Genomic DNA, 13364 nt, shown 5'->3' on the forward strand with positions numbered 1-13364 from the left:
TGAAAATCACTGTTCTACAGTGATTCTCTTGCTTACTCACACAGTGAAGAGACATATGTTTTTTGATAGGCTTGAAGACTTTTGCAGAAGTTTGGGGTTAGAGCAATCTATAGAGGATTGAGCTTTTGGCTCCAGTCTGAGATCAACTTTGATTTCCTTTTCCTCTGTGAAAGGTTGGGAGAATCAGGCAATTCCTTCTGTTTAAAAATTTGGAGCTGCTAGAAAAGTAATCCTCATTTCATTTCATTTATGTCATTTGCTCTGCAAGACGGGCTCTGCGAGACGAGCTCTGCTCAGCTTGCCCTGAAAGCAGTGAAAATAGGCACTTTGGGCAAGGAATATCTATCTAAATATTTTGATATTTGCCTTTTTAAATCAAGTATTTAATGAAAACTACTTTGTTTTAAGGAATTTTGGCAAATGAATCTTCCGAAAGACCAGACCATTTTGATGTGAGATGTGATAAATGCCTGTTTCTGTCAACTCTATGTAATACCTATCGAACAGTAGTGCCACTTCCATAGTTAATATATTCGTAAAATTCTTCTGCCTCTTTTATTGTGCATGCAGTGCTAGTTTATAAATTAGAGAATATCTTACACTCTGAAGGGAGGAAAAAAAGGCTGGAATGGTTCCCTCGCAGTAATTCTTGATTGCCACCTGCTGGGCTATTGGTAAAATAGCTGTGGTAATATGACACTGATGGCCCCTCCGTTCAGCAATTTGCTCCAGCTCATCTCAAACTGAGCTCAAGTTTTGTCCATGTAAGGAGTGATAAATTGAGTTTTGTGTCTCGAGTATGTGCTTATTTTGCTAAATTTTGCATTAGTGGCAAGACACAGTAAAGAAGATTGATAGAGCATAATATAAAATGTTCTGTGGCCATACTTAAGTATTGCTTAGAGACAAGACCAGTTCTGCTAGTTTACTCCATTTCAAATATATGAAACTTATATTTTAATTCAATGCTACCTTTAAACTGGAGTAAGTGCTTGTATTTGCATGGTTGGCTACAAAAATAGGTTAGGTTTCTTAAATTAAATTTGTAGTTGTTTCATAAACCAGTAATTCAATGGGCAGGTTCCCTTTACAGAAAGACCCCATTTGAAGCGCAGTGCTGTGAGATGCTGTTTCTCTGGGGGTCAGTCATTCTGTCCTCAGCGTCTCTGGGCTGATGTTCTGGTTTCCGCTGTAGCGGATCAAATGATTTTAGCTAACTTTCCATGTGGAGTAGCAGTTGGGTACAGAAGTGCCTTTCCTGGCTTTCAGAGACTCCACACTTAAACCAACTTCTGCTACACTGCCTGCTCCATCTGCTCCCAGGGCATTTTCAAAGCTGAAGTTTACAGTATATTTTGACATATTACAATGTGTACTGAATAATTTAAAAGAATGACCTGTGTAATTTGAGCATAAAGTAGACTAAGCAATTTGGTCATGTATTTGACAGAATATACTGTCCATAATTGTTATTGATTCTGATGTCTTTAGTTTTCTGGTGTAGAGGTTGTGAGCATCTTGTGTTGTCGTGAGCTGTCAGTCACACCAGCAGAGCAGCATTGTAACTGTACCCACTGTGACACTCGGAATAAAATAAACCTGCAGAACTTTAGAGCTTTTCTTAAAGAACAGATGACACCACCAAAGATGATCAGTACAGATTTTGTTGTCTTCCTAAACCACTTAATGTGATCAGAGAATTAAAATTTCAACAAGTCATTTAATGATGGCTGAGCAGCAAATACTGTAACACCCAGATCCGATTTCTTGCAGTTTCATAGTTATATGTGGGGCAGTTGTTTGTTTGCCTTCCCCCCCCCGCCCCGACAATATACGCCCATTGTGAGGCATTCTTCTCTAGCGTATGTGATCAAGTAAATTTATTAACAGCAGTGAGGTCACTGTAATTTTCAATAAATGGTGACTTGCTGATTTATATCAGAAGATCCATACAGCAGTAAACAATACCATTTACATTTAATTAGTTTTATTGAACCAAAGGCAATTTTATTTGTAATGAACTACATGTTATGATTAAGAATGTATTTTAATGATCTTTAAGTAAGGTGAACAAATGTTGCCCTTGACCTAATAGACAAGATTTTTCTGTGTTATTGATAACTTGAGGGTGATTTTAAAATTAGTATTATGAAATGCAAAAGAGAACATTTTCATTATTGTACTGTTATCAAGTCATTTCCTGGATTTCCATGTAGATGGATGAAATGCGTTCTTCTGAGTGGTTATTTGCAGGTGACAGGGAATAGAATGCTTGATGTCATCAAGGTAAATAAGACAGTAGATGAGTTTTCTTTAAAAATAACTTATTTTTTATTACTTAAGGTCTGTATTGTTTCTGTAATCGAAGGTTCTTATAACCTCTCCCTCTGCCCAAGTGTGTGGTTTTGTTTTTGTTTTTTTTTTCCTGGAATAAGAAAATAACCGAGGTCATTTGCCATCACTATTTCCTAAATGCAGCGTAATTTTTTTTTAGATGTAGAATCCTGTTCCTATTGAACATACTGGTAGAATTCTTTGACTTCAGTGAACCAGCAGTTCAGTGCATATAGTATGAAAATTATTCTTTATTGAAGATAAATGTTATGAAGACAGAGTTCCTCATTATTTAAATCATTAATGAAAAAAAAAGTCTCCTAATAATATTTAAATAAAATCTTTTGTTTAAGGTTATTTCCCTATTTCTTGCTTTTATATAATGGGAAACAATGAATAAGACTAACCAGGTAATTTTTTTATTGCTAAGTGTAGAAATTTCCCCCAGTAATAAAAAGGTACTTCAGAAAGCTACTGAGCATATATTAAATGTGCTTGCATCACATCTCTTTCTGCTCATAATGAAATGACAATGAATTGCCACCAGGATTTCTCTCAGAGCGTAGGTTTATATAATGCTTTTCATTTTTAAGGGGAAAAAGGTCCACGTTTGGAATACTCTGTTGGTTCTAGTTTTTGACATTCTAGGGATGTGCCACAAATGTTTAGGGAATGTGAAGATCTCAGTTCTCTAGAAAGAAAAGAGAATTTGTCAGGGTTTAAATCCTTTACTAAAAAAGGAAGACCTGAAAAGTTTAGGTGTTCGATCAGAAATACAAATGAAGAGCTAAAATGTAAGATAGAAGACACCAAAGAATGTAAACTTTTTTTTTTACCTTAAAATGTAACAAAGGAGAGAGGATATCATAGTAGAAGCAAATACATTAAAAAAAAAAAAAAAGATTAAGGAAGCAGGAAAATATATTACTGCACTAATGCCAGTATACTTTAAAAGGTGGATCTTTTTGCTTCCTTTTAGTCTAATGTTGTTTCCCACTAAGGCGTTCTTTGAAAAGAGAGAAGTTTTTTGGTTGACGCATTTCACTAACAGCTTTTATTGTGTATATGAGTATGTGTGTGGTATTAGTTTTCTGCTGTACTATCCAGCACTGAGAGACTCTTATTTTTCTTTGCATAATAAAGCACATAATAGCCTAGATTAGCTAAATTGTAGGTGATAACAGATTGGGAAGAAGTGAATGATGAAGATATAAGACACCACATGTGTATTAGTTTCATATGAATTATTTCTCGCGAAGCTGATGAAAAGTAGATTGGAAGGACAAGGATGCAGTGAATGAAACTTCATGTGAAGGACTACAATGAATGACTAATGGTTTAAGATAAAGATGATCTGTAAGAGTTAATGTTCAGATTTGATTCATGTTTTATAAGGCATGTGAAAAACTTAGTCTATGTGTTCGTGTATGAAATAAGAGACATTTCAGGTCTACAGAATAAAAATACAGGTTGAAATAGAAAATCAGTGATTTATACAGAGCTATACTTAAGGCAAACATGCTTTTTAAATGTAAAACATCTGAGTAAGCACATTCACTTTGATCTGAAAAAGTAAAATATATCAATATTCAAAAATCTGTAGTCCTTTTATCAGCAATATCCGTTAATAAAGGTGGAGATTACCTTCTCACTGTATCCAACTCCTAATCGCTGGGGTTAACTCTTGTATTTTCATCAAAGGTTGTGATTCTTCAGTTAATTGGTTTTGGTTTCAAGTACCTGCACCTCTCCAAAGGAGAGTCCATACATGAGTGGTCCACTTGTGCTGAAATCTCTTACCTGCTGTTGGTCCTGTCCATCTAGAAAGCACAAAAATTTTTACTTTAGTGAGGATAAGAAAAAATTCCTTTGTAGCACTTGTTAACAAGTAGTCTGCGGTATTTCTTGTGTGGAAGGTGAAAGCTTCAGAACAATTTCCTAACGAAACGCCTGAGAAAAACTTATTTCAGAATTTTAAGCTGGGCCTCCCTGTGCCTCCAGGGACAGCTCCTAAGATCTTAAAATCATCCGATTGGTTTTTCTTGTTTCTGCTATACTCTCATCACTATATATAAGCCCACTGCTGTGGTATCTAAAAGTCTCTTGTTCTTAGTTTTAGGGTAGGAGTGTCTGTGGGTTGTTTGCTGTTGTGAGCAGTAGTACCATTTAATTTAGACCTAGTTTTATAAGACTACGTAAGTTTGTTCCTGACTTCAAGCGTGTAAGTAATCCTGCTGAAGTGGCCAACTTTTATTGAAATTGGAGTTTCTCATGGGTTATCTGTGGATGGGGACAGTGAGTGCTTGAGCATTTAAGACAACTTTAATCAATTGCATTGTTTTCCCCATATTACATTGGCCTTTTCCTTGCTAGGAAAGTTTTGTTTCCAGTTTCATTAAAGCCACCTTTAATTTATTTTTTGAAGGAATAAAGATATGGAAAATACTATTTTAAGGTTAGACTATTAGGAATTAAATGTTAAGAGAAAATAAATTAGATCAGATTCCATAACTCATGTTATTAATGTAAAACAATTCAGTGTGTGAACTGACAGCACATTCAGAACGTCGTCTTGGAAGTGGTTCCTTTCTAGCAAGATGTACTGAAAGAGCTATTTCTTAGTTGGGTAAAACTTTCATCATTTTAACTTTGGGGTGGGAGGAATAAACTGGAATTTTTTAAAAGGTTCATCAGAACAAGTATTAAGTTTGAGTAATAGTAAGCAGTTTAATCTGTTTTACAGGATCTTTTTTCAATCAATGCTTACGTTTATGCTCAGAAGCCACAGCTGGATATTCACAGTTTTGAGGGTACCTTCACACGGGTAAGTAGTGTCTGTAAATAAGTTCTACTTCTTTCCTGTTTTCCAGTGTCACTGAAACATAAGTATCTAAGCTGCATCTGATCTTTCCTTAGGTTTACAGGAGATTTTTCCATGTTGCTGTAACAGAAATACTTTATATGCGTGATATTTTGGTAAATGTATGTAGCAGGAAACTGATACAAAAAAACCTACTCCTCATGTTAACGTTTTTATTTTAAACCATTTATACATCAGCATATGTCTGTTTATCTTCAAGCATTTTTTATATTGTTTATATATGTTGGAAAATGCTGCAAGTCAAATATATTCAGTAGCTTGAGACAATGCAACTGCTAGTTTATCTACAATAAAAAGATGCCTTGTTTATCGTGTCCTTTCAAGGAAAAGACTCAACTTTGGAAGTACCAGCTGTCTTTAAAAATAAAATAAAATGGAAAAGCTCCTTAGGTTTAAGCTAGTTTATTAATAAGCTAGTTTATTAATTTTTTTGCCTTTTAGAATTAGATTCAAGATCAAATACAACATAACCCTCTGTTCATTTTTGTGACTTTTTTGCTGTTATTTTCAAAAGGTGACCTGTTAAAGTTAACCTTTTAAAGCAGTGTGTCCTCATAGCTGCTAAAAAAAGCATTTCAGATTGCTAGTGCTATATTAGCAGATAGAGTGATTGCTTGGTTTACATAAGCCAGACTCAGTGTTACAGTAGACTTGTTCCTCCTGATAGTTTAAGGTCCTGAAATGATTTGATAGAATTAACTACTGTGGGGGTGGGGAGAAGGCTTTTTTGACCCAGTGACTCAAATTGGTAATAAATTTTGCTCAGTAATTGGAATTCCAGTTCACAATTCCGAGTTCACTGATGAATGAGATATTGCAGTTGTTCACTGCTGAACAACTTTATACCAGTTTATACCAGTTATAGTTCTTGCTGCCTACACAGTAAATGTCACTGGTCCACAACTTAAGAAGCTGTAAGAAACAATGTTTACTTAAATTTTGTATTGACCAATTGTCCAAATGAAAATTCTATTAACAGCTGTAAAATTCATGTTATTCCTGTCCCAATGGCTAGACATATACTTTTCTAAATATAAATTGAACTCTTTGGAGCCTTTTTAACAACTTCAGTGTGTGCAATTGAGGCATCGGGAAATTATCGTTAAATGGCTGCTCTCCGTTGTGGGTTCCATTTGTAGGTGTAATAAGAGCAGTATTATTCAAGCATTCCTGATAAGGAACCTTTCAGGCTTACAGATGCATTGTTTTGACTGCTTATGAAGGAAGGGTAGTTCAAACTGAATTTGTGTGTGCATGCAGCTGAGGGCAGTGCCCTCAGATTTGGATAAATCACACTGTACACATTTATCACTTTTAGAAGCTTTTTTGTTAGCTGTATACCTTGTGCACAGTGAAATTTGGCAGAATTTGATGTTGCTTTAGGACACTTGTTTACTGATTTATCTTTCCAGTTTGGCTGTGAAGCCCTGCTTGTTACACTAAATCAGTTTTTGCATCTAATTTCTGTTATATGTTAAAGTTTAAAAAAAAAAAAAAAAATTAGTGTGCTTAGTGATGCTAATGCATACATTTTTCCTACTTAGGCATTGATGTTCAAAGAATTCTTGCAAGGGTAGGTTGACAGGGTAATAGCACATTGATTTTTTTTTTTTCTTTTTTTTCATTATGAAGACAGAGTGCTAACAATGTAGAAGACAAACTTAGATAATTTCAAGAAGTGCATGACCATTTAAAAAAAAACAAGAAAGTTAGGTGCATAGCTGTAGAATTTTTATGTGGGAACAACTTCTCTTTCAAATACTTCTGTGTGGGAAATATATCTACTACTAGCCTAATAATTGACAGAACATACCTTTTGTAGTGCACTAGCAAGCTACATCAGGAGGAGTTAAAGCTCCATGGTACTCTTTTCTGTCTGCCAGCTTCACATGCAGTCATTTTTCCTTCTCTCTCTGTGAGTTTTGATACTTTATATGCAGTCAGTGCATGAAAACAAGGTTGTGCCCTTGCATGGGCACACAGGAGGAATCACATCTGGCCCTTAAATGGCGATCTAAATTAATCCTCATCCTCTACTTCCTTTTTTTCTAGACCTTCTGCCAAGAAGTGAGAAATTAGCTAAATTTGGTTACTGTGAAAATACATGAGATATTTGTTTATATGAAGTGTGTTTATATATTCTCAGAGTATCATCCATATCATGTCTTGATATGTTGAAATAGTGCTGCACAGAGTAGGGATTTACATAAGCCCAACTATTAGAGGATTTCTGTCTGACAGTAGGCTTGATACATTAGGAATCTATTTTACCAATTCTGCAAAAGCAGGAGAAAAACATGGATCTGTAGAAAGAGAAATATAAGCTAGCCACACTTAATCCAACTTATATTCATTGCAGGCAAAAGAGTATCGTGGAGCATTATATCAGTGTATACTGGTATGCCTAGGATTATTTACACTTTGCTGGTGCCTTCTCTTCAGAATCATGGAAACTGTCTCTTTCCTGCTTTGATTTTTGGCTGTTTTTCATTTAAATTTGGCTCCTGCTTTCATCATTCGGTTAAGAATCTTTTCCTTTAAATTTCTCCTATTTTATAGCTCTGCATTATCACCTCAGTCTCTTCATTCAATTTGAGAATATTTTTAAATCTTAAGTTCCTGTTCCAGTAGGAAGATCAGGGAACTGATTCCCTTGAGTTTAGTTAATCTGCTGTACTAAGTTATTTCTACTATACTACAGAGTTATTTGGCAGCATTTTTCCAATATATCAACCCCTAACTCAAATATTTTTAAAAAAAATTGTCTTGATACAAACATGTTGTGTGTAGTGGTTGATACTTTGGAAAACTACGTATAGAGTTGTGAGTGCAGAGAAGAGTGTTTTTGTTTACATGTTGAATCTCTGACTTAAAGCTAATTCTATAGATGTTTTCTTGGGCTTTCCTTGCATTTTAGTGGAAAGAATGCTGGCTCCTTTTTAACTTCTTATTTGGTCTTAGAGAATTTTCTATTTTGACACAATGTTGTGTTCACTTCAATCTGGCTTGATTTTCTGTTGTCACTGAAGGGGATGGTGCTGTGTTTCGTGACTCCATGTTATTTGCTGCCTTTGTGCTGGCACTAACAGCCATATGGAGAGCCAGACTAGGGAGCTGACATGTGAAAAGTAATCTGACCTTGTTAAAAATACAGGTGCCACTCTAAGGAGTGTAGCAGAAATGATTGACTGTGGGATTGGGGTGGAGGGAGGACAGGAGCCTCGTTTTCGTGATGCAACTAAACTAATGGCTATTCTTCCAGTTTCCTGGATGTCATGGCTCTACAAAGTTGGTATTATCTGTGGTCTGTGCTTCATTCTGTCATAGGAATAGGGCCCAAAAAAGGTGCGATGGAAGTGATGCACTGGTTCTTTCAAGGATTAGCTGTTTGGACTTAAAGATCTCTGTCATGCTCTGAAAGCATTTCTAGCGAGTTGTAGCTCTGAAGACCTTTTAGATAGCTACTAGAGATTTGCTGTGCCTTTTGGTCAGCTATATTGTGAATTTAGAACTGAGGGCAGGATATATTCATTTTTATTTCTCTGGTCATCTGTTCCCTTTTCTCTATACACACAAGAGCTATAGACAAGTCTCTTAGAATAGGAACTGTAGAGGATTTAAAACTCCATGATCAGTACTATGCATGATGTCAAGAACTGAGCTTAAGTTAAAAAGCTTGAATGCAATAGTAAGGATTGCGCTGTTCTGGTAATGAGCCTAATTCAGAATTTAAAGACTAATAAACATACAGCTGCCAGATGAGATTCAACCTAGGCAGACCTTCAGTGGAAGGTATGGCAACTGGACAAAAAAACTCTTGTTTGTCAATTTCCTGCTGCTAGAGTGAGTGATAGTTTTCATTTGTTCCGTGACACATTCTTCTTCTAGCTGGAGCAGCATTCTGAAAATCTGCAGAACTATTTTTTCCTTACCGCTGACTCAGTCTTGCTGAGGAACCAGTCTCTGTCCCCTCCCTGCTTCTGCTCTCCCTCTCTCCCTCCTCTCTCCTGCAAAATGTAAAATATAAAAATAACATGAAATAGCTGAGCTAACCCATAAGTGTATTTTTTATTTTTCATTTGAGTAGTTTATGGTAAATACAAAAATAAGGTTAAGTCATCATCTGTTTATGGATGGAAAGTGTGGTATTTGGTCAATTGAATGAATAGTAGAAAGGCAGAAAGGCTGCATGAGACAAAGACGTGAAAGAAATATGATGAAGCTGCTGAATAGAGAAGCAAGTAGAAGCTAACTGATCTGCCAAACCATTCTCTTGGTAAGCATGGCGGGCATAGAAAGAGACTTAGCTGGTTAGGTATCTTAAGCTTTTAAATGTGATTTTGAGTAACTTAAAGAGATGTTTCACTAGTCTTGTGGCTGACTGGTAGACACAGGACGAATGGCTTTTTTTTTTTTTTTGATTGGCTATATTGTCAGCTCCTCATAAATGTTGCAGGACTTTTGATTTCTGCTAGCAGCGTGGACGAGCTTCACCTTTCGTTATCTTAAAACCTAGTAACTCAGGAATACATTAGGTCAGAAAAAAGGATTTTCTAGCTTAGTATCCTGTTTCTGACAATAGCCAAAAGCAGATTGCTGGGAAGGAGAATAAGAATACAATAAGGAGAAAGTAATGCTTTCCTGTCCCTTGACAACCCATGGTGTGGAAACTTCCTGAGTCAGACCTAGTTTCCATAGATAACCTGCAGTGAATTTCTCCTGTTTAAACTTGTCCAGCCCTCCCTCAACCTGTGTAATCTTTTGGCCTTCAAAGAGTAAGAAGGTCTACAAGTTAATTACATATTTTATGAAGTATAATTGCATTAATTGTTTCAATTCTGCTGGCTTTATTTATGACCTCTTTCTTGTGCTGAAAGAGACAGCAAACAAGCAGTATCTAGCTTCCTTTTCTTTATACTTGTAATTTTATAAGTGTCCATCATCTCCCTGATTAGAGAGTCTAGGTTTAGTTAATCATATCTAATCTGGAAGCTCCTTTGACTACTCTTGCTGCATTTTTGAATTCTTACCAGTTTTTCCTATTTCCTATTTGGAATAGGAGGCGGGAAGGGAGGGATTAGAACTACATACATAAGACATGGGCAAACCATGAATTTCTGTGTAGTAACATAATGATATTTTTGATTGTTCTTTCTCTCCTACTAAGTCTTAGAATTCAGTTTGTTCTTTGACTGTTACCAAGCTGGTGTTTTGGTAGGTTTGTGATAACCTCCAAATCTGTTTTTTGTGTGGTTATGATCAGCTCAGAGCTCATCGCTTTGTATGCGAAGTAGGGGTGGCTTGTTCTTTGTATGCATCACTTTACGTTTTACTGTATGGAATTTCATCTCTCTGCTCCTATAGAGTGCTTCTAAATTTTTTCTTGCTCTGTCATCTTGCTGGTCATTCGTGTTACTAGGTTGTTTGAGTAGCATGAGTCTGCTTAGTTTTCTGTGGGACTACAGTGATGACATTCCTTCACTGTGAAAAATAACAATTTACATATACCCTCAGTTTCAGTTTTTTAAGCTATGTAATTGTTTATCCATAAAAGTGCTTTTCATTTTATTCCGTGATTGTTCAGTCTCCTATGATGTATTAACCTTCAGTATTAACCCACTATCACTATTAAATCAAGTATTTTTTTATGACTATTTTGGTTTGAAGTATGATTTTAGTTATATCTGAAGTTATGAATATTCAAGTAGCATAGCAGCAAACAGACTTCTCTGAATTTTACAGCTTTTCTGTTTCTCTAATTCTGTGTGCTTTAATTCTGTACTAATGTCTAGTTAAACGTACAATGCTTCTATCAAAATTCAATTTTTTTTCCTCATGCTAAAGTTCAATTTAATGCAAAAATGAGTACATCTGATTGCAGTTTCAGTCAGTGGCAGACAGGAAGTTGCCTCTTCCAGTGTTTTGGGAGGTTTCTTTGGCAGTCCCACAGAGGACAACAGGTGCTCTTCATAGAGATTTTTTGAGGGCAAAATACAAAAACTGTTTCATGTAATTTGAGATTAATTTAATCTCAAGTATCTAATTCACATCTGTATCCTATGACTGTATTTTGATTGTAAAAAGATTGGCCCCTTTGCTTCATTTCTGTAGGGTTGCAGTGGCTGACTGAAATCTGGACCTCTGTGGTCAGCACTCCAGTAGCACACACCACCGTCCATTCCTGCTCGGGGCCCCTCTGACAAGTGCTAGCATGATCTGCTCTGTAATACACGGTTGTGAGTCCATATACATAAAAGCATCTTTCTTCCATAAGGGAAGAATGGCAGCACTGAAGGTCAGAATTAGACAAAAAGTAAATGATTTTATTTAAAACTGCACTTTTGAGATCTGCAGTTGTTCTGCACAAGCTACAATTTGTGTTCCTCTGCCCATGTCCTGGGATGAGTTTCTCAGTTGTGGAGCATCCCTATAAGGTGGTTGTTCCCAGCTCCTGTTATCATTTACTGTCTCGCCACCTCTTTCCCCCAACAGAAGGGTGTGGAATGATGCAATGAATAGCAACCGTGACGTGGAAGAACTAACAGGTAGTAAGGAGACTTTGTGGTCTCAGTTTTCCTTATTTCTGTCCTGGTTTCGAACTTGAAAAGACACAAAGCCATTATTTTTCAGTATTTACTCTGGTAAATGTTTGATATAGATAGCTTTTTCAGATATCAAGGGAACTGAGAGATGCGTAATATAAATTGTACAATTGTCCGTTGTCTGAAATAACCTCTTCACAATTAGCCATTCCAGATGCCTTATGTAAAAACTAGAAATCCTTAGTTGAACTGTCAAGCTTTGGCAGATGTTTAACTTGAGCACTACTACGTGTCCTCATGTGAAGTTAGCATGGTTAAGGCTAATGTGAGTGTTATAAACGTTGCTTCTGTCTTCCTAAATATTTTGCATGGCAGATAGAATTGCACCAGCAACAGAAAACAGACATGGTATAAATATGCAACATATTGGAGGTATTTATAACTTGGTGGGACATATACATTGGTTTTCAGTTGACCTAGTGATGCAGTGAGAAACTTCACAAATTTCTTGTTCAGGATACTTAAGCACGATTTCTTTTTTTTTTTTTGGGGGGGGGGGAAGGGAGGGGGGGTAGTGTGTGATGGTAGTTAAAACTGTAAAAATTAAACAAGTTGAAACAGTTTGAACTATGCAGAACAGTTTGTGAACTAGAAAAAAGTAATCAAGGTTAGCTTGTCTGTTACTGACTGGGAACAACCTGCACATCTGTGGCAAGTTGTGGGAAATGTAAGACTCCTGTTTCATGCCAGATCCACTGTTTGGTGTGAAAGTGGCAGCTTTCCGCTCTGATTACAAAAGGCTAATTGGTATTGACCAGCTTTTGGAAATATGAAAGAATGTGAGGAAAGTTGTCCCGTTCGTCTCAGCAGTTCCTGAAAAGATCGTGATCAGAATGAAATAATTATGTATCTGTTTCTGACTAGCATAAAGCCAGTCTGTGTCACATTTCTAGCCTTGTAGAAAGAGACTCTGAAATGCTACATAACTTCTTTGTGAGAACTTCTGACTGGATGTATTCGTGTTTCACCATTCATATGAAAAAAAATAATGTTCTTGGATAATTTCTAATTAGGAGTATGTGTCTATACCCTGTCTAATTTCTGCAGTACCCTGTCTAATTTCTGCACTTCCAGTACCAGAAGGGCAGGGACATCCTGGGGCAAGCCCAGCAGAAGATTAAGGGCTTGGAGCATCTCTCATATGAGGAGTGGCTGGGAGAGCTGGGACTGTTTAGCCTCGAGAAGAGAAGGCTTAGGGGGCCTTATCAATGCGTATAAATACCTGATGGGAGAGTGTAAAGAATATGGAGCTGGATTCTTCTCAGTGGAATCCAGTGAAAGGCAAGAGGCAGTGCAGACAAACTGAAGAAATTCTATCTAAAGCAAAAGTAAAAACTTTTTTTTACAGTGAAGGTGGTCAAGCACTGGAAGAGGTTGCCCAGAGAGGTTTTGGAGTCTTTGTCTTTGGAGGTATTCAAAACCCAACTGGACGTGGTCCTGAGCAACCTGCTTTAATTGTCCTTGCTTTGAACTGGGAGGTTGGATCGGATCTCCAGACGTTCCTTCCCACCTCAACTAGATTTTTCAGAAGGCAAAATTAATCACAG

The 13364-nt window shown here is 36.6% G+C and overlaps 1 protein-coding gene across 2 annotated transcripts in view; it reads left to right on the forward strand.

The window, feature by feature from the left end:
• ATP9B (ATPase phospholipid transporting 9B (putative)) overlaps positions 1–13364 on the forward strand; it is a 179352-nt gene that overhangs the window by 78785 nt on the left and 87203 nt on the right. For both annotated transcript variants that reach the window (XM_068931599.1, XM_068931598.1), the window contains exon 9: positions 5078–5158. In XM_068931599.1, the coding sequence (XP_068787700.1) occupies positions 5078–5158 (81 nt within the window). The remainder of the gene's footprint in view (positions 1–5077; positions 5159–13364) is intronic.

This window comes from Struthio camelus, chromosome 2 (genome assembly GCF_040807025.1).
Source record: "Struthio camelus isolate bStrCam1 chromosome 2, bStrCam1.hap1, whole genome shotgun sequence".
Classification (NCBI taxonomy): domain Eukaryota; kingdom Metazoa; phylum Chordata; class Aves; order Struthioniformes; family Struthionidae; genus Struthio; species Struthio camelus.